Genomic DNA, 21,147 nt, shown 5'->3' on the forward strand with positions numbered 1-21,147 from the left:
CCACGGGGCGGGCTAGATATGGAGAAAGAGCAGCCTCTGGCCTTGGGGGCTTTTTCTTGAGGGGACTAGCGTGATGAGGATGAGAAGGGCATCTTTGGAACGGGGGCCTTCTCTATAGGAAGAGGCGAGCCCTGGGCATATTTAAGCCACGAGCCTGAGCGCCACCTGTGTAACTCGGGATCCTACCTCCCCGCACCAGCCCCAGTCCAGGTACCTGGAACTTAGTCCGATCGGTAACCGGCGACTACGTGGGGTACAGGTTACCCGAGCGCGCCCCCGACCGACGCACCGACCTGCGCGCGCACCGCAGGCCGGATGCGTGCGCGCCCCCGGACGTCCTGCCCCGCCCCGCCCCCTGCCGCCCAGGAGCCGGGCGGCGTGCGCGCCCCCGACCGCGCCGGGCTGGGCGCTTGGAAGGGCGTCCCCGCAGTGCCTGAAAGTTCTTTGCTCAGCGCTTGCCTGGTGCTTGGCGAGCAGCGCGGAGTCTGGGACTATCAGGAGGGCTCTGTAACGAGAGGCGGTGCAGGGCGACAATTCCTGGGAGAACCGAGGGCAGTTGGTGGGCGGGGTTATTTCGGGCATTCAGGTGGGCGACCCGCCGAGGCGGCTGGAAGGCCCGCGTCGTTAGGGAGCGTAGGAGCGGCGTCTCTGGTTACGGGGTGGGGCAAAGGGTAAAGGGCAGCCTTGAAGTTGAAGAGCACCTCTTTTTAGTAATGGCCGCGTCTGGGGAACCCGGGAGGCACTGGCAGGAGGAGGTGGCGGCAGTGGTAGTGGTGGGCTCCTGCATGACCGACCTGGTCAGGTTAGTCCGGGGCCGAGTCTGCGGCTGCGGGAGGGGCGGACTGTGCTCTTCGCGCTGCCTGGGCCCGGGGCTTTGGGGAGGCGAGTGTGCTCTTTGGGTGTGAGCTACAGGTTTCCCCAGCCCGCAGTGGGCCTCGATGGGGTGGGAGAGGCAGAATTTGAGTGTGTAAAGGTAACTGGTAAGGGACCAGGGAGGCCAGGCTGTACTGAAAGCTCTAAGTTTACTAGAAGCGCCTCCAAAGACCTGCTCCTGTTTTCTTGAGCAGGCTACTGAGCCTCCCGACTAGTCGAGTGAGTTTGGCCGAGTCGTTTTACCTCCGAGAATGTGCCAACCTCACAGGGTTGTTGTAAGGACTAAATGAAGTGAACCATAACGCTATGTCCAGGTTGGATGTTTTTCCTCTGAACTTGTAAAAAATGAGTGCAGCAGAGGTCAAAAAGGCGATCAGGCACCTTTCACCATGTAGATTGTTGGCATTCCTGTAGTATTTCATATTTATAGCCTATTTTTCAGTAGTAGTATAGTTACCATGGGTTACCTATAGCAACCCAAATGTGAGTCAAAATAAAACCCATAAGCAATATTTTACAACCATGAAAAAAAGTGATCAAATAATGGAAGAAAATATGCTAAATGAAAATAGTTAAGTCGGTGAGATTGGATGGAGAGATCCTTTCCATCTACTTTTTTTTTTAATGAAAATGGCTTTTCTAATTATAAAAGTTATATATGTTCATTGAAAAAAAAATCAGATATTCCAAGAAAATCCTGCCACTCTGATTGCTTCGGTTTAATATTGTTGGTGAATAGTTTTTCAGATATAGTGCTACTTTTACATTATAAAAATAAAAAATCATCAGGCATACCGCAGTAAGACCTCATCTGTCCTGTCACCTTGCTTTTCCAAAGGATAGCAGAGAACCTGAAAATAAATAAAAAGGCCTTAGATCAATTAAAATGTCACCAAATGCCTGCACCCAACCACCTGTGCTTTACTTAGAAAATAGTTCTAGAGCTTTCACATAACCAGTTTAATCGTACATTGCTTGAAATGTTTCTAAGCTACATTATGAAATTTCCAGACTGAGATTAGAACGGTGGAGAGTGGAAAGGAGGAGAGACTGCTGGGGGCCGGTATGTGATTTCCAAAAACTTGCAAGTGAGTAGGAGAGCGTAACAAGAACGAAAGAATTTTAAATGCCAACAGCCTTTATATTTCCACAAATATTTGAGCTACCTTGTCCGACACTGTGCCAAGATAGATATGCTTCATTTAGTGACAGAGCATAACATTCAATCTAGTTGTGGACATTTCCTGAGGAGGCCTATACCTCTTTTTCTAGAGCAAAAGTCAGCAAACCTTTCTGCAAAGGGCTGGATAGTAAATATTTTAGGCTTTTCAGGCCGCATATGGTCTGGGTCATATTTTTTTTTAACAACCCTTTAAAAATGTAGAAACATTCTTATCTCCCAGGCCTTAAAAAAAACAACCTACAGGCCATAGTTTGCTGACTGCTGTCTAGAGCATCACTGTGGTACAGACTGCTATAGTAATTGATGTTACTAGTAATGACTCTCTTCAAGAAAAGGTAAAATGGTACTCGTTAAATTTTATGTAAAAATAGGGTATGTGTTTGATTTTAGAAATAGTTCCATCAAATATATTTAAAGTTTAGTTACATAAAGGAATAAACTTTCAATAAACCTTCAGACATCTAAAATAATTCATTCCTTAGACAATCCATCTAACTAAATTTTTACTGTACTTTTTAGGTGAAGTGGCAGAAGAGTAAGAAAGCTAAACAATTTTCCCATGCACCCTACCTGAATAAGAGTGTCAGGGTTAAAATTCAGAGCCACTTTCTGTGAAGCTTGACCATCAGACATTAAGATAATTATAGTACTTTCCAAAATGAGTACTCTTCAAACTCTGGGAAGGGAGGGTGTTGAAGGCCCATGTTAGCATCTGTCAGGATTTTAAAATCTTGCTTCAGAGCTAGAGGAATTTAGAGATTATTTATCCCAGCCTTTTAGTTTATGGATGAGTAAGCCGAGGTCCAGAGAAGTAAGAAGCTCTTACACTGTGGATAACCTTCCTAATTTCTCTTCTTTTGCCGTTTTCTTTCCTTCACAAAATATCTAGGTTTTTACTCTTCACATGAATCATTAGTAAAAATTTTATTTCCCTATAGACTCTTTCCCACGACTCGCTACAAACTTTTCATGGTTTCTGATTACTTCTGCCTCTGAAGATCTTTAAAAAATACCTGAGTATAGAACTTTTATTAAAACCCTGCATCTGTGATAAACTTGGGTCCAACTTTGCTAGTTAGGGTACATAACATGATTGTATTCATTTCCTATTGCTGCTGTAACAAATTAGCACACACTTAATGGCTTAACCAGTACAAATTTAATACTTAAGAGTTCTGGAGTTCAGAAGTCTGACATGGGTTTCACTGGGCTAAAATCAAGGTGTCTGAAAGGCTGCATTTTTTCTGGAGGCTCTAGTGGAAACCTGTTTTCTTGCCTTTTCCGGCTTCTAGAGGCTGCCCACATTCCTTGGCTCATGGCCCCTCCCCCCATCTTCAAAGCCAGCAATGGTTGGTCAAGTCTTTCTCACATGGCGTCACTCTGATGCACTCTTCTGCCGCCCTCTTTTATTTTATAAAAACACTTGTGATTATGTTAGGCCCAATCGGATAATTCAGGATAAGCTCCTTATTTTAAGGTAGCTTATTAGTAACCTTAATTCCTCCTTGCCATGTAACATATTCACAAATTCCAAGGATTAGGATGTGGACATCTTTGGGGTGGGGTGGGGGTCATTATTCTACCACAGTGGTTAAGCTTCAAGTAAAAAAATCTTATACTTAGAGCTTGAAGAATCTTTGAAGCCTATCAGTCCATCCTCTACATTTGACAGATGAAGTAACTAAGAGAGGTTAAATGACTCACCCCAAATCACACAGCCAGTTAGTGACATAGTGAAAGCTGGAATCCAGGTTTCTAACCTTTATCTTTCCATTATATCATTGTACCTCTAACTCTGGCTCGTGTTTCTTGCCCTTTTCATCTACAGATTATTTGAGAGCTTGTAGTCTGTGCATTCATTAAGTGTTTACTTTGTAAGCTGATGAGGACTAACAACTAAGGATTTATAATTTTTGGGTCTAAAGATAGTATCTTCATTACTGTTCCTTATTTTATTTCTAAATTTAACTGTAACCAGCCTGAACACCCATGCCTGTACTACAGAATCACTTTAGAAATAAAACTACTTCAGTAACTAAGCCCTCTTGGACAGCATCTAAGTCCAACTCACTTTTTTTATTACATTACTGTGTGCCAGACACTGCTAATTCAATCAATGAGCAACTTTTTTTTCATTTCTATTTTCAGTCTGCTATGAATAGTAATTCTATGTACTGATAATTTTTAAAAATCATTAGCTCATCCAACATGGCAAACAATGAACATTATTTAATATCCACCTGTATTTATCATTCTTCTCTTCCTTGTTGAACTCTCACCTCTGAAGTTCTACATTGCAAAGATAAATCAAGCCTGTCCTCGTGGAAAATAAAGTCAAAGTGCCTCCAAAGACAGATTTCCATGAAAACCCAACAGCAAATGACTTTTTTAGACATAAGTTTCATAGAACTTGTTAACCATACTTTCACCAATAATCTTTTCTTATGACATGTATGGCCCAGTTTTTCAATTATTTCTTCAACAAATATTTATTGAGTTTATACTATGTGCCAGGCACCTCCCTAGGTACAATGAAAAACATAGCCCAAAATCCCTGCCTCCTGGAGCTTACATTCTAGTGGAACAGGCGGACAGTATCAGAAATAAGTAAAATACATAATATGTTAGATAAACGCTAACAAGGAAAATAAAGCGCAAAAGGAGGATAGGAGTAGTAATTTTAGATCATTGGCCATAGAAAGGCTCACCGAGAAGGCGATTTTGAGTAAAGACCTAAAGGAAGAAAGAAAGCAAGCCATACAGATACCTAGAGGAAGAGAATATGCAAAGGCCCTCGGGTGGGAGCGTGCCTCTTATGATCAGTGAACAAGGAGTCCAGTGTGGGAGTCCAGGGATGAGGGAGGGCAAGTGATGATTAAGAGATATTGGGTTATACCCTGAATGAGATGAAAAGCCATTGGAGGGTTCGAGCAGAGGTGTGACTTAATCTGATTTACATTTTAATATGATCACTCTGGGGGCTATGAAAGAAAAGACTGAAGGAAAACAAGGGCAGAAACAGGGAGACCAGTTCAGAGTCAATCACAATAATCCGGGCAAGAAATGATGGTAGCTTGAAAGCAGTGCAAGTGGGGAGAAGTGAGCATCTTTCGATTATATTTTGAAGGTAGAGCTGACAGGATTTGCTGAGAAGTTTGAGATAGGTTAAAGATTACTGCAAGTTCTGTGGCCTCTGCAAATGGAAAGGGAAGTTGACTTTTGCTGAAGTGCAGATTGTGAGCAGAGCAAATTGGGTAGGGAGAGGGCAGTATCAGGAGCTCAGGTGGACGTGTGAGATTGGATGTGCCTATTAGACATCCAACTCAGGCAGTCAGGAAGACAGTTAGATATATGAGCAAGGAGTTCAGAGGAGAGGTCCAGCTGGAGATATAAATTTCAGAGTGTATAGTATATAGATCGTATTTGAATCGGTGAGGCAGGATGAGATCACTAGGGGCTCCTAGGGCACTCCAACATTTAGAGGATACACTTTTTACATAATTTATTTCCTGTCTCCCAGTCTCTCTCTACTCCTAAAACTTGCTTTGAGACAAGCTTAACACAAACCCATGTTTACATTTCCATGGCAATAGCCTATGATGTCAACTAAAACCCTATGTTATCCTTTCCTATGCTCCAATTAGAAGTGATGGCTTGAGAGATACAGCTCATGTTCAACCAAGCACCTAAATTTAATCCTTGGCAAGTCAGGCAATGGTTGCTTAATTCTCAAAAGATTTTAATTGGATAGTGGAATAAGTGAATTTAGAAGCTTTTAGATCCAAAGTGGATGAAACATTGGATCTAGATTACTAAAAAAAAAAAAAAAAAAAATCAGCCAGAATTTTATGCTGTACCTAGAAAAAGTTATTTGTGTTTGACATATTACAGTACCCTCTAGCCCTGCATTCCACTGGAAGTCTCTTGACTTTTCATATTTAGAACAGAAAAATCTCTTTTGTAGTCCCATTTTCAGGGAAGAAAAAGCCAAAGAAATGTTGGTCCAAAAAGTATCATGCTTTCCCAATGTTAGAAGAATATAATATCATCCTTCATTATTCTTTCTGCTCCTTAAATTGGTCTTGAAATTTGCTTATCAGTTACCAATCAATTTTTAAATTTGTATTTTGGTTTTTTTTAAAGATTTTGTTCACTTATTTATTTTCCCCCCAAAGCCCCAGTGGATAGTTGTATGTCATAGCTGCACATCCTTCTAGTTGCTGTATGTGGGACACGGCCTCAGCATGGCCGGAGAAGCAGTGCGTTGGTGCGCGCCTGGGATCTGAATCCGGGCCGCCAGCAGCGGAGCGCGAGCACCTAACCGCTAAGTCACGGGGCCGGCCCTTAAATTTGTATTTTGTTAAACATGTTTCTGTCAACTGAATTCCCTAATATGAAAAAAAATCATTCATGGGAAATTTGCTAATTTTCGTCCCTTCAAAGAAAATATATCTTAAAAAGTAAATTATATATGACAAAGAAAGGGCACCTACTGTGTGGTATTACTAAGCGGTCCATTTAGGAATCTGTTCCTTTGCCAGCTCTTTCTGCCATATTGTCTATATTCTAGGGAGAACAAGGAAAGGAGGGCTTTGTAATGAATGTTGCTCCAGTATTTTGATTACTCATATATAATATTGAAATACTGGGACTGTGCTAAGTGCTAGGGATGCTGCAATTAGTAAAACACAGTCATTGCTCTTGAGGAACTTGCAGTCTAAGGAAGAAGGCAGACTCAAAGATAGATCATTGCAGTGTGATATGGTAAGTGACTGCAGGTTCTGTGGGAGCACAGGGAAAACTTCCTGGATGAGACGCCTATGAGCTAAGTATTGAAAAATAAGGAGGTGCTAGCCCAGCAAAAAAGAGAAGGGACTACATTCTGGCCAGCTGGGAGAACACAAAGGAGCAAGGTTATGAATGTGGGTATGCACCGGGTGTGCTGAGGACAGCAACCACTGGGTCTGTAGAGCATCAAATGTAAGGCGTTGATGAAAGGCCTCAATAGCTATGTTAAGGTGCTTGGGTTTATTCTGTAGGCCCTGGAAGCCATTGCAGGGCTCAAAGTACAGGAATGACATGGTCAGATTTGTATGTCACATAGCTCACTTGGTGCCAAAGGCACAATGTTTTGAGGACGTCAGAGACATTCTCCTTGAAGACCGGGAGACCCATTTGAAAGGTAAAGCAATAGTCTTCACAAGAGTTGTTGAGGCTTGAACTAGGACAGTAGCAATGGGGATAAAGAAGAGGAAAAAATATTTAGGGGATAAAATAGTTGAAAACATCTAAGTAAAATGGGCATGTATCAGGCATTCACTCTCTGGTCCTTTATGAGCAAACCCTCATGCTGACAGTTAGCTTTCCCAAACTGGTGAGACCTAGAAAGTGGAATTCTTGAAAAGAATCTCATCTTATGAACCAAAAGAATTCTTTGCTTCATGCTTTTTAGGGAGGAAAAACAATTGTATTCCTTAAAACTCAAAATAAATAAATGTTATCAAATAATTAAAAGATAGTCAAATCCCCTCTTAGTGAAAAAAACCTAAATTTGATTTTGAGATTTAAGAAAAAAATATTGATGTGCTTTCGTAACTGTAATGGAGAAACTAATGACAAATTTAGCTCAAGAAATTCATAGCTATTTATTGGAGATAATGAAACTAAGATAGAAGATATTAGATATAAAATAGAATGCTAAAATACAAAAGAGATGTTTCCCTACACCAATACTCTTAAAAAACAAACTACACAAACTCAACCACCCACGTAACAAAGATATTTATAATATAGTAAAGGTATGGTTGGGGAATGTAAATAAATACTGTGAAACTAGAGACTAAATACTGTGAAACTAGAGACTTAGAGTAGGCAAGAACCTTGAATTCTTTTTTTTTCTTTGGTGAGGGAGATTAGCCTTGAGCTAACATCTGTGCCAGCCTTCCTCTATTTTGTATGTGGGTCACTGCCACAGCATGGCTTGATGAGTGGTGTAGGTCCATGCCCGGGATCCTCGAACCCAGGCTGCCAAAGTGGAGCGCACCGGACTTAACCACTATGCCACAGGGTTCAATTCATTTTTGTATTGCACGCTGTTCATTTTAATTATTGGAAACAAACTGGGAAGAGAAGTGATTTGCCCCCAGCAAATACCTAGTTAAGGTTGGAGCCAGGGTTAAAGCTTACATCTCTTGATTCTCAAATACTATGACATTATTGTGAAGTTTTGAGAGACATTTCAGAAGTTTGACATATATTTGCAAGAGATAAGAAGGTGTTCAAAAGTGCTACTAGGGAATGGTTTCCTTGGGGGAAAAAAAAGCAAATAATGCAGTTATCTGTATTGGAGGACTTAATAATGTCCTTTAGAATTTTTTTTCAGATCTTTTTTTATTGTAGTAAAATACACTAAATATAAAATTTACCTTTTTTTTTTTTTTGTGAGGAAGATCGGCCCTGAACTAACATCTGCCAATCCTCCTGTTTTTTGCTGAGGAAGACTGGCCCTGGGCTAACATCCATGCCCATCTTCCTCTACTTTATATGGGATGCCGCCACAGCATGGCTTGACAAGTGGTGCGTTGGTGTGCGCCCAGGATCCGAACCGGCGAACCCAGGCTGCCGCAGCAGAGCGCATGCACTTAACCGCTTGTGCCACCAGGCTGGCCCCTAAAATTTACCATTTTTAAGTGTACAGTTCAGTGGCATTAAGTATATTCACATTATTATACAACCATCTTCACCATCCATCTCCAGAACTTTTTTCATCTTCCCAGACTGAATCTGTATACTCATTAAACACTGACTCCCCATCCTCCCTCCCCCCAGCCCCTGGCAGGCACCATTCTACTTCTGTCTTTATGAATTTGACTACTCCAGGTACCTCATATAAGTGGAATCATGCAGTTGTTTGACCTTTTGTGGCTGGCTTATTTCACTTAGCATGATGTCTTCAAGGTTAATTCATGTTGTAGCATGTGTCAAAATTTCCTTCCTTTTTAAGGCTGAATGATATTGTATGTATATACCATATTTTGTTTATCTGTTCATCTATCCAGGGACACTTAGGTTGCTTCCAGCTTTTGGCTATTGTGAAGAATGCTGCTATAAGCATGAGTGTACAAATATCTGTTCAAGTCCCTGTTGTCAGTTCTTTGGGGGATATACCCAGAAGTGGAATTGCTGGATCATATAGTAATTCTATGTTTAATTTTTTGAGGAACCATCGTTGTTTTCCAGAGCAGTTGTACCACTTTTCCTTTCTCCTCCTTGTATTTCTTTTTAAACTGCCTACTCTTCATCTTACCCATTTAAGCCTCCTTTTCCTATTCCAGTTTATTGTGATTTTTTTGTTTTGTCTCTTATTTCTAACTCCTGCTAGTAGTCCCTCTTTTGTATCCTCTTATGCAATTATGTGTCCCCATGTCCAGTCAAATGTGTTGTGTCTAAGTGTATGTTTAGGGGAGGGAGGTTGTCTGTGCAGAGGAGGAGCTCAGTAAACCTCACACCTTCTCCACCACTCCCAAACTCAGCAGCAGCATTTTTGTCACCACCTAATACTCTTATTGGAGATACCAAAATTTATTGATTCAGTGCCCGAAATTTTACAGTTAAGTTGATTCCATTTGTTATGATGAACTTCTTGGAACACACCTACCTTTTGGCCTCATGTCTGTTTCCTTAGGGAAATTCATAGAGGTGGAATTTCTAGGTCAAAGAGAATAACATATTTTAAACTTTTGAAATATGTTGCCAATTTGACATCATAAAAATTGTTCTGAAATACACTTCCACCAGCGATGAAAGGTCTGTTTGTAGAATCTTAACCAACACATTGCCAGTTTGAAAGGTGATAAGTGTTCTCTCATGTTTTATTACAAATGAGATTGAATTTTGTTGGTTGTTTGTATTTCTTCTTTCGTGAATTGTTTGTCCATGTGTCTTTTGTCCATTTTTCTGTTGGCTGCCCCTTAAGATTTTAAATGAGAGTGTTCAGAGAAAAAGAATTAAGAGTCTAGTATAAAAGAGAGTTAGTTCTGCAGCAAAGGAACTAATAGTATGAGTGAAAGTAGAGCCATAAAATTGGGTTTTAAGATTCCAGCTACCATAAAACATTGTGGAAGTGAGGAAGAGAAAGTTCTCAACCCTCGCTGCCAATTAGAATCAATTAAACCAGACTTCTGGCGATAGGGCCCAGGCAAAAATATTTTTTAATAAATTCCCCCATAGACTCTAATGTGCCACCAGGGTGAAGAACAAGTGATTTATCAGTAACAGCAGGAGCTATGTAGTAGTGTGAACGTGGCAAAATACTGAGGTAATTTGGAGAAATTAACCTTTGAGAGAATGGGGATAGGGTTATTCCTCACCACGGGGGATCGTAGTTGGCACAGATAAGAAAATCAATTTATGAGTACCACCATACTTGGTTATACAGTCTCTCAGTTGTAATAATACGAAGTCTTAACGCAACAAATTGTGTCATGTGACACTGTCCAATGGATATCAGTTCTTGAATTATGTGAGTTCTGCTTAGGACAGTTGCCTCCTAGTTAAGTGGCTGGTTCTTCCTCCATTTTGACAGTGAACATACAATGTTAACACTATACCATAAGCTCTGTGAGGACAGGGTCTGGGGAGGGTCTGGATATCCCCAGAACCTCAACACAAAGCCTAGAATGTAGTCAGCGTAATAAATGTGCGCGGACAGTGGACTGAGTATCCCAAAAAGTATTTGAGGTGATTCCCCGGTCTTTCTTCCATAGTTATACTAAAACAAAATTTGCCTCATTGAATACAATTTTAATCACTTTTTAGTATTTTCTACATAATAAGTTTCTCATTTGTGGTATGATCTTCAAGGACAATATTTCTTTGAATTGTGTAAAGCTCTTCTTATGACAACTGATTGAAGACGCTTCTTTGTGATCTTAAAATCTTCATGTGAACATTTAGAATATTTCCATCTACCTTACTTTACTTTCTTCACAATTTTTATATTACTAGCTTGACTTGGGGCTTTTCTTGTATATCTGCAAAAGGCAGCTATGAATTATCTTTGTATATATATATATAGTTGACTTGTTTTCTAAATAAAACTTGGGGATTTTGTTTGTTTTTGCTTGGGATTTGGAGTTTTTTGTTTTGGGGTATTTTGTTTTGTTTTTGGTTTGTTTCCCAAATACATCACATTAGATACTGGCTTCTCCTCCATAGTCAAAAGTATTTCTAATGCAATTCTTCCATACTATTGCAGAAAGTGACTTGCACAACAGTTTTTAAGTGCCCTTTACGTATTACATTTTACATCTGGATTTGTGTCACTGGTTTAAAATGTTATAATTCATAGACTGTGATAGCAATAATATTGATTTTTTTCTAAATTAGAAGTCTTCATTTTGAAGTGAGAAATACAGATCTAAATTTTCAGTTACCTAAGTTTTCAATCAAGTACTCTGCCAAGAATTTTATAGAAATTCAATTTTAAAGTCCTCTGGGTTGTTTTAATAAAAATCTTAAGCAGTTTTTTGGTATCACATCAAGACCATAAAGAAAATAGGGGTTTACCCAAAATAGTTAAGGATAATTAGAAAATTAGTATCCTGTTTGTACTTATCAAGATTACACATTTGTTTATTTTAAGCCTTTCAAAATATCACGGTACCTTGCTTAAGATAGTTACTCAGTGAACATTTGTGAAGTGACGCAGTACTTGCACGCCATGGTTGCCCAAGAATAGAAGCTGTGTAGAATGTCTGTGAAGGGACCTTAGTTCCAGCAGAACTTTAAACTCTAATGACAACTGCAACCAGGGTACAGTGCGTTATTTAACCAGTTAGCTCTTTGGGTTGTAATGAGCAGAGAATCATTTAAGTTACTTCAAGTAATGAGTACATTTTTTGTAAGAGTCCAGAGATAGCTGCACAGCTAGCTCTTGGGAATAGTGGGAAGGTCTTCCTAGGGAATCCATAGTTCTTGAATTTTTACCGTAATGCCATCATTACCTTGACTGCACTAACCTCCACAGGTCTACTCCATACCCCCCTCCTCCCTATAGTCATGCACTGCATAACCATGTTTCAGTCAAGGACCGGCCGCATATACAATGGTAGTCACATAAGATTATAATGGAGCTGAAAAATTACTAGGGAATTTTTGTCAAATATTTTTGAAATTCACCCATGTTTCTGCTATATAATTCCATTGTGTAAATATACAACAATTTATTTATTCATTCTACTGTTGATAAACTTTTTTCCCTAGTTATTTTGCTATTGTAAATAAGGCTACTAGGAATATTCTTGTGTGTTTCTCCTAAGGCATATATGCTTGAATGTCTCGGGCTAAGATTAGGAATGGAATTGCTAGAACATTCAGGTATACACATTGTCAGCTTTACTAGGTAATGCCAAAGTGTTTTCCAAATGGTTGTACCAGTTCATAATTTGTTATCCACATCCTCCCCAGTATTTGATAGTATTAGACTTTTCAATTTTTTCCAACTTGATGCTTGTGAAATTATTTCTCCAGGACGGATGCCAGCCATACAAAATTTTGTGCAAATGATTAAAAAAACAAGTCCCTTCCAGGCAGATGCAGCAAGAAGAGCAAAGTCCAGATTTCGACCCCTACTGTTCCCTCAACCAGGTACCCTATTGCATGAATAATCTGCACTACCAAATTTGGCAGCCCTGGTTATCTCCAATATTGAAATTTCAATCTGCAATTTTTGAATACTAAAGAAGTTAACATTGAGTCAGATTTTTGGACTATTAGTGTTTCCTCTTCTGTGAAATATTTGTTCATGTCATTTGCCCATTTTTCTATTGTTTGAATTTTTCTTATTGATCCAAATGATTTTTTAACAGCTTTATTGAAATACAATTTATATACCACATAATTCTCCCATTTAAGGGGTATGATCCAGTGGCTTTTAGTATATTCACAAAATTGGCAACCATCATCACAATCAATTTTAAAACATTTTCATCACCCCAAAAAGAAGCTTGCACCCCTTAGCTGTCACTCCCAACTTCCACCCACCTATCTCTCCCAGCCCTAGGCAACCACTAGTCTACTTTCTGTCTCTACAGACTTGCCTATTTGGGACATTTCATAAACATGACATCATATAGTATGTGGTCCTGTGTGACTGGCTTTTTTCAATTAGCATAATGTTTTTAAGTTTCATCCATGTTGTAGTGTATATCAGTATTTTATTTTTATTGCTAATATTCTACTGTATAGGTATACCACATTTTAATTATCCCTTCATCAATGCATAGACCTTTGGATTGTTCCACTTTTTGGCCATTATGAAGAATGCTGCTATAAGCATTCATATACAAGTATTTTTGTGGATGTAAGTTTTCATTCTCTTGAATCAAATGACTTTTTAATATAATTTAGGTATATTTCTTTCATGGTTATTTATATCACAACTTGATTTGTCTTCTCACTTTGTTTACAGTGTCTTTTAATTCATGGAAATTTTTATTTTATTGTGGTCAAATTTTTGTGTCTGGTAAGTCCTTCAAGTTCATAAAGATGTTCTTTGTATTTTCTTATAAACATTTTAAAGTATGCCTTTTAAACCCTTTATCTATCTGTTATTGACCTCTACATATGGTGTGAGATAGGGATTCACTTTTTTTTCATGTCGTGCCAGCATTATTCACTGAATAATCTCTGTGAATCTGCATTTCTAGCTCTGTCATATATTAGGTTTACATATATGTGTGAGTCTGATTCTGGACCCTTATTCTAGTCCATTGGTCTATTTGTCTATTTCTGCACTGACACCATACTGTCTCCTACTAAGAAAGTTTATAATAAGTTAATGGACCAATACTATACACTTTCCTAATAAGTAACTTGATAGTAAGTCTTGTTATCTAGTATACAATGTTCCTTCTCTGCCCCCTAATCTAGTTCTTTTTCTGGAGTAGTCTTGACTATACTTGGCTCTTTGCTCTTCCATATGAATTTTAGAATCAGTTTATCAAGTTCCGTAGAAAACCGTGCTTGGATTTTTATTGTAAATGCATTAAATCTATAGTTCACTTTGGGGGAAATCTTTTTGGTATTGAGACTTCTTAAATAAGTGGTTAAGTCTTCTTTAATGACTTTCAATTATGTTTTATTCTTTTCTCAATAAAAGTATTGTACAGCTTTTGTTAGACTTATTCCTAATTTCCTTTTAGGTTTTGTTGCTATTGTAAATGGTATATTTTTTATTGCTTTTTCTAATTCTTTGTTGCTGCTGTATAAAAATGAAAGTGACGTTTATGCATATTTATTATATCTGGCAACTTTGTCAATCACTCTTATTCTAATAGTCTGTCTATGGATTTTGTATGTGGACTGCCATATTATTTGTAAACAAGCCTGTTTCTTATGAGTTCTTATACTTTTTTATTTCCTTTTCTTGTCTTATGTGCAGGTAGGGACCTCCAATACAATGTTAAATAGAAACATTGATAGTTAACATCCCTGCCTTGTTCTAATTTTATATGGAATGCTTTTAAAGTTTGGTGATTCTATTATGATGTTTCATATAAGTTTTGTAGAGATACCTGCTATGAATTGAATATTTGTGTCCCCCCAAAATTCATATGTTAAAACCCTAACTCCCGGGGCCGCCCTGTGGCTTAGCAGTTAAGTGCGCACGCTCCGCTGCTGGCAGCCCGGGTTCAGATCCTGGGCGCACACCGACGCACCACTTCTCTGGCCATGCTGAGGCGGCGTCCCACATACAGCAACTGGAAGGATGTGCAGCTATGACATACAACTATCTACTGTGGTTTTGGAGGGAAAATAAATAAATAAATAAAATTATTAAAAAAAAAAAAAAAACCTAACTCCCAATGTGATGGTATTTGGAGGTGGGGCCTTTGGGAGGTGATTAGAGTTAGATTAGGTCATAAGGGTGCTGCCCTCATGCTGGTATTAACGTGCTTATAAAAAGAGGAGGAGACATGAGATATGTCTCCCTCTCTTTCTCTGTGTGTGTGTGTATCGTGTAAGGCCATGTGGGGACATAACTAGAAGTGAGCCCTCACCAAGAAATCAACCATGCTGGCACCCTGGATCTCAGACTTCCTGCCTCCAGAACTGTGAAAAATAAACGTTTGTTGTTTAAGCCATCTAGTTGATGGTATTTTGTTACAGCAGCCTGAGCAGACTAAGACAATATCCATTTTCAGATTAGGAAAGTTCCCTTTTAGTCCTAATTTGTTAAGTTTTTACTATCACTAGAATCGAAGCTCCATGAGGTCAGGGATTTTTGTCTACTTTAACCCCAACACCCAGCTGTTAGATAGTAAATGCTCAATAAATACTTATTAAATAATTTAATGAATGAATGGATGTTGACTTTTACCTAATGCTTTTATTTTTTTCTCCTTTCATCTGTTAAGATATTAAATATTAATAAATTTGCTAATGTAAAACCATCCTTGCATTCCTGAAATAAACCCGACTTGGTCACAATATATTATCTTTTTTATTCATTGCATGATTTGATTTGCTAATATCAAAAACAAAAATAATTTGTTCATTATTTTTATTTGTTTGTTTGTTTATTTATTTTGGTGAGGAAGATTGGCCCTGAGCTAACATCTGTTGCCAATTCTCCTCTTTTTGCTTAAGGAAGACTGGCACTGAGCTAATATCTGTGGCAGTCTTCCTCTATTTTGTATATGGGTCGCCGCCACAGCATGGCTTGATGATTGGTGTAGGTCCACACCCAGGATCTGAACCTGCAAACCCCGGGCCACCGAAGCGAAGCACGCCAAACTTAACCACTATGCCGTGGGGCCAGCCCCTTGTTCATTATTTTTGCTTCATAATTCATGAGTGATTCATCCTTGTCTGGATTTAGTATCAAGGTTATACTAGTCTCATTAAATGTAAGGAGATTTTTCCCCTTTTCTTTTCTCTGAACAAGTTTGTGTAAGATGGTGATATCTGTCTTTGAATATTTGATAGAACTCACCTGCAAAACCAACTAGGATTGGTATTTTCTTAGCAGGAAGTTTTCAACTACTGATTCAGTTTCCCTCATGGTTATAGGACCTTTCCTATTTTCTATTTCTTCTTAAGTCAATTTTATATTTATATTTTTCTAGGAAGAAGTTTTCACCTAGGCTTTTAAATTTGTTTGCATACAGTAATTTAGAAATACGGTCTCATTATATTTTCAATCTGTACTGTATCTATAGGTATGTTTCCTTTTTTAGGGTTAATATTGTTTATGATTTTTAAAAATCAGTCTTGTCAGATATTTCAATTTTATCGTACATTTTAAAGACATCACTTTGGACTTTGTTGATCCTCCATTTTGTCTTTTCTATTTCATTAATTTCTGCTCTTATCTTTGTTACTTGGTTTTTCTACTTTCTTTGGATTTTTTCTGTGGTACTTCTAACTTCTTCAGTTTGATACTTAACTCATTACTTTTTAGTCTTTGTTATATTCTAATGTAAATGATTAGGACTTGAAATATCCTTCTAACTACCTCTATAGCCGCATGTTTTAATATAGGATACTTTTTGTTGTTGTTATAATTTAGTTTTCACTTCTTAAATACCATTATTGTGTGTTTTTTGATCCATCAGTTATTTAAAAACATTTTTGTAATCTCTTTACATATGGAGGCTTTTTATCTTTTTATTATTAACTTCTAATTTAGCCTGTTAAGGTCAGACAATCTTTTATAAATATACTATTCTTTGAAATTTGAGGAGACTTTTGGTATAGTCTAGTACCTGGTCAATTTTTGTAAATGTTCACTGCATTCATGAGAAAAAATTATTATTTGATAGGCGTTAGCCATGGTATTTTCTATATATTCATTAGGCCAGCCTGACTTTCTGTTGACAGCTTGATCTGATTACTTAAGGAATTGTGTTAAAATCACCTACCATGATGGTAGATTTGTCAATTTCTTTTAGTTATGTTTATTTGTATATACATATAAATATATACACACATACACACATATATACATACATATACATATATACATACATCTACATATATATGCTATTTCATTAGTTGTATTAGAATTGTTAACTTTTCCCACTGAATTTAACCTTTTGGATAAAGGTAGTAACCATCTTTGTCTCTTTTTGCTCTAAGCTTTTACTTTGGCCTGCCAAAGCTGTCCAGGTTTATTTTAGTTGATATTTGCCTGGTATATCTTTTCCCATCTTTTTATTTTATACATTATGTACCCTTTTGTTTTAGGTATGTCTCTTATAAACAGCACATAGCTGGATTTTAGTCTTTGTATTGGTTTGTTTTGTTTTTTTATGACTGTAATATTTTTTGTTTTTTTATCTGGAGAATGTAATCTATTCACTTTTAATGTGAGTTCTGATGTATTTGGATTCATTTCAAACATGTTATTTTACAATAAACTGCCCTTTAGAATACTGTTTCTCAAACTTATTAAGGTTGTAGAGGACAAGTAAGTCATGATGGTTCTTGTAGAACACCACGGAATATTAAGCTTAAGTTAACTATAGTCATATTTCACATGAAATTACGTTCTCTCTTCTATTAAATTGTAGTTTACACAAAGAGTAGTGTACCCACAGGTTTAAGAAGAAAAAGTTAAATTTGAGAACATTCTGTCCATCAACTTAATTCCTTCTGAACTCTAGGAAGAGAAGCACCATTATTTGGTCTTTCCATCTTAGCATCTTGGTTCAGCTTGCAAAACTCCAGTGCTTTTCAGAAGCACAGCTACCAGAAATTACACAAGAAATTATAAAAACATGAAATATAAATATGTCCAAGGGGCTTTAAGTACATTTGTGGATAATATAATGGATTTTGGAGTCAGACCGACCTTGGTTTGAATCCTGGCTCTGCCACCTTCTACTGGGTGAACTTGGGTATGTTTTTTTAATCTAATTCTCATTCTTCTTATCTCTGAAATGGAGATGAAAATAATAACAACTTTCTCATGGGATTATTGTAAGGATTAATTGATTTAGTGGTCATAAAGTGCTTAGTGCAGTATTTATCTCAAGGTAAGCACTCAAGAAATGGTATCTGCCACTATTAATGTATTATATGTTTTAACAAATGTGTATTGGACACATGGTGTGTAGAGGCACAGTCTTAGGCCATGGTGATATAGAAGTGAATGTGATACATGCTATAAGAGAAACATGCATAGATTGCTAGAGAGCAGAGGCAAGGCAACTAAGTTACACCATTCCATTAGGACTCCTAGAGGAGGTAATATCTGAGTTGAATTTTAAAGGATGCATATGGATTAGCTCAGCAAAGAAGCAGGGGAAAGAACTTTCCAGGCATAGGAAATATGATATGCCAAGAGATTTGAAATACAAATAGAATTTTAGGAGTGAACACTAATCTATTATGACATTGTAGTGGAGGCTACCACGTTTTCCCCTGTAACATCACTTAGTGCCACATTCAAAAGAAGTAGAGAAATGGAATGAACTATAGGTCTTTTTTAGTATAGATTTTATTTTTTATGCTCATATAAATAATATTAAACAGATATCTGTCTGTTATTTCTCCTGAATGTCCAATATTATAGTCAAACTTGAGAGAAAAAAATATCCAAGATAAAGAACTCATACAACTCAATAGCAAAAAAGAAGATCTGAATAGACATTTTTCCAAAGACATACAGATGGCCAACAGGTACATGAAAAGATGCTTAACATCACTAATCATCAGAGAAATACAAATCAAAACCATAAAGTGATATCATCTCACAACTGTTAGAATGGCTATTATCAAAAAGATAAGAAATAACAAGTGTTGGTGAGGATGTGGAGAAAAGGGAACCCTTGTGCACTGTTGGTGGGAATGTAAATTGGAGCAGCCACTATGGAAAACAATATGGAGCGTCCTCAAAAAATTAAAAATAGAACTACCGTATGATCTAGCAATTCCACTCTAAGTATTTATCCAAAGAAAACAAAAACACTAATTCAAAAAGATATATGCACCCCCATGTTCATTGCAACATTGTTTATAATAGCCAAGATATGGAAACAACCTAAGTGTCCGTTGATCTATTGATGAATGGATAAAGAAAATATATATGTAAAACAAAATATCATTCACCCATAAAAAAGAAGGAAGTCTTGCCATTTGCAACAACATAGATGGACCATGAAGGCATTATGCTAAGTGAAATAAGTCAGACAAAAAGACAAACACCATATGATGTCACTTATATGTGGAATTTAAAAAGAAAAAAACAAGCTCATAGATACAGAAAACATATTGGTGGTTGCCAGGGGTGGGGGCTGGGCAAAATGAGTAAAAGGGGTCAAAAGGTACAAACTTTCAGTTATAAAATAAATGAATCATGGGAATGTAATGTACAGCATTAATAAGACTGTATTGCATATTTGAAAGTTGCTGAGAGAGTAGATCTTAAAAGTTCTCATAAAAATAATTGAGAAGAAGCTGATTGTCAAGGAAAGTAGCACAGTATCGGTTAAAGACCATAGCAATGGAATCAGAAGACTTGAATTAAAATTTAGGCTCAACCACCTAACAGCTATGCGCATTTTGATAAGCCATTACTTTTTTGAATTCTCACTTCTCTCTAAAACAGAGATGATGATAATGCTTACCCTAACCCATTTTACAAATGTATTGTGAAGTTCAAATATACATAATCAGTTCTTGATTATTCATGATGATGGGAATGTGAAAGAAGCATGAGCACCAAAAACAAAAAACAGTAGATAAATTAAAATTTTTAATAATTGATTCCAGAATACATTATATTTTTGTATGCTGATTTATCCTTCTAATTATATTTTGCTTAGGATAAAATTAATTCCGTTTGTATTTCTTTAACCTACACCAGCAGATGGCAGGAAGAAGTAGCCTAGATAATTACAATGCGGTGACAGAAGTCATTTTGGAATTTAAAATTTACTATAATTAATTGGCAAAATAGAAAATAAAGTATTGGTTTTGTAGTTATTTGTCACTATTGATACTTTGTTTGTCTTCAATGAATTAAAAAGTTTTTCATTAGGAACTTTGATAAATGCTCTAGTCTCACCAATTCGCTTTCTGCTCTATTTTTCTACATCTTGACTTGCCCACTATGCCATCCTATAGTTATCCAATCCCCACTCCCTAATCCCCCATACACACACATATATTTCTCCTGCCCTCTCCTCTTGCAGCTTCTAATTCCAAAGTTATTAGCTCATTCTGTACCTCCCTTTCCAAGCTTCTATTCTTTCTCCAGAACTTTTCTCAGCTGGGAATAAGAAGGTACATATATAATTATTCAAAAAGATTTGTTGACATTAGATGGTATTTTAATTTTTAAATATATTTTTAAATATTTTGACCTATATGCCTCTCCCAGCACCTTCTGTATTCAGTCCTCTATCCCACATTGGAAGAATGAAGAAGGATGTGACCCCTGTAGCCCCCATTATTCGGACCATATTCCTATTTAATAACCAGTTTACTTTTCTCCTTGGCTACAGTCATACATAGTACTTTTGCCCTGCTTTCACCTCATTGTATGATTTATTATGTATATAGGCATCTGTCATCCCAACTATCTATATAAGTATCTTTTAAGGTGTAAACCATTCAAAAATATTTATTCTAACAATGTTGGTGTAACTAATACCAGACTTACCTTCCCACCATAAACAGTTAGAAAATGGGACATATATGGGACAAAATATATGAAGCAGCTGTTTCAGATATTGGACAACAGGAGTGTTATCCAGAAGAAAAAAGGAAACAAACAAGATGAGTTCTGGAGACACATTACTGACCATGGCACAGAGAGGAAAAACTCAAGGAAAGCATGGCCGTATCAGTGAGTTGAGAAAACTGAGTTCATAGCTTAGGGAGACTAAGGTGGCTAGAATTTGTGGGAACGTGTACTGGAGAGGAAGGAGCTAATCAGGGAAAGGTCCAGAAATCTGCATAGGAGTCCTTTTCAGTCTGGACATACATAGAGAGAAACTCCACAAAGCTGGGCGGGCACCTACTGGAGAGCTCTAAGCTGAATGTTTCCCAGAAATTATACACGAATGGGAAGTGTTGAGTTC

General features: G+C 37.5%; 2 protein-coding genes across 6 annotated transcripts in view; one reads left to right on the forward strand and one right to left on the reverse strand.

Annotated features, from left to right (window-relative positions):
* The window catches only part of BABAM2 (BRISC and BRCA1 A complex member 2), a 454,600-nt gene extending 454,284 nt beyond the window's left edge, over positions 1 to 316 (reverse strand). For both annotated transcript variants that reach the window (XM_058551529.1, XM_058551530.1), the window contains exon 1: positions 215 to 316. The gene's annotated coding sequence lies outside the window, so the exon portion shown is untranslated. The remainder of the gene's footprint in view (positions 1 to 214) is intronic.
* Positions 317 to 684: 368 nt separating this feature from the next.
* RBKS (ribokinase) overlaps positions 685 to 21,147 on the forward strand; it is a 93,101-nt gene continuing 72,638 nt past the window's right edge. For all 4 annotated transcript variants that reach the window (XM_058551531.1, XM_058551535.1, XM_058551533.1 and 1 more), the window contains exon 1: positions 685 to 802. In XM_058551531.1, coding sequence (XP_058407514.1) covers positions 714 to 802 — 89 coding nt within the window. In that variant the 5' untranslated portion in view covers positions 685 to 713. The remainder of the gene's footprint in view (positions 803 to 21,147) is intronic.

Source organism: Diceros bicornis, chromosome 12, assembly GCF_020826845.1.
Source record: "Diceros bicornis minor isolate mBicDic1 chromosome 12, mDicBic1.mat.cur, whole genome shotgun sequence".
Classification (NCBI taxonomy): Eukaryota; Metazoa; Chordata; class Mammalia; order Perissodactyla; family Rhinocerotidae; genus Diceros; species Diceros bicornis.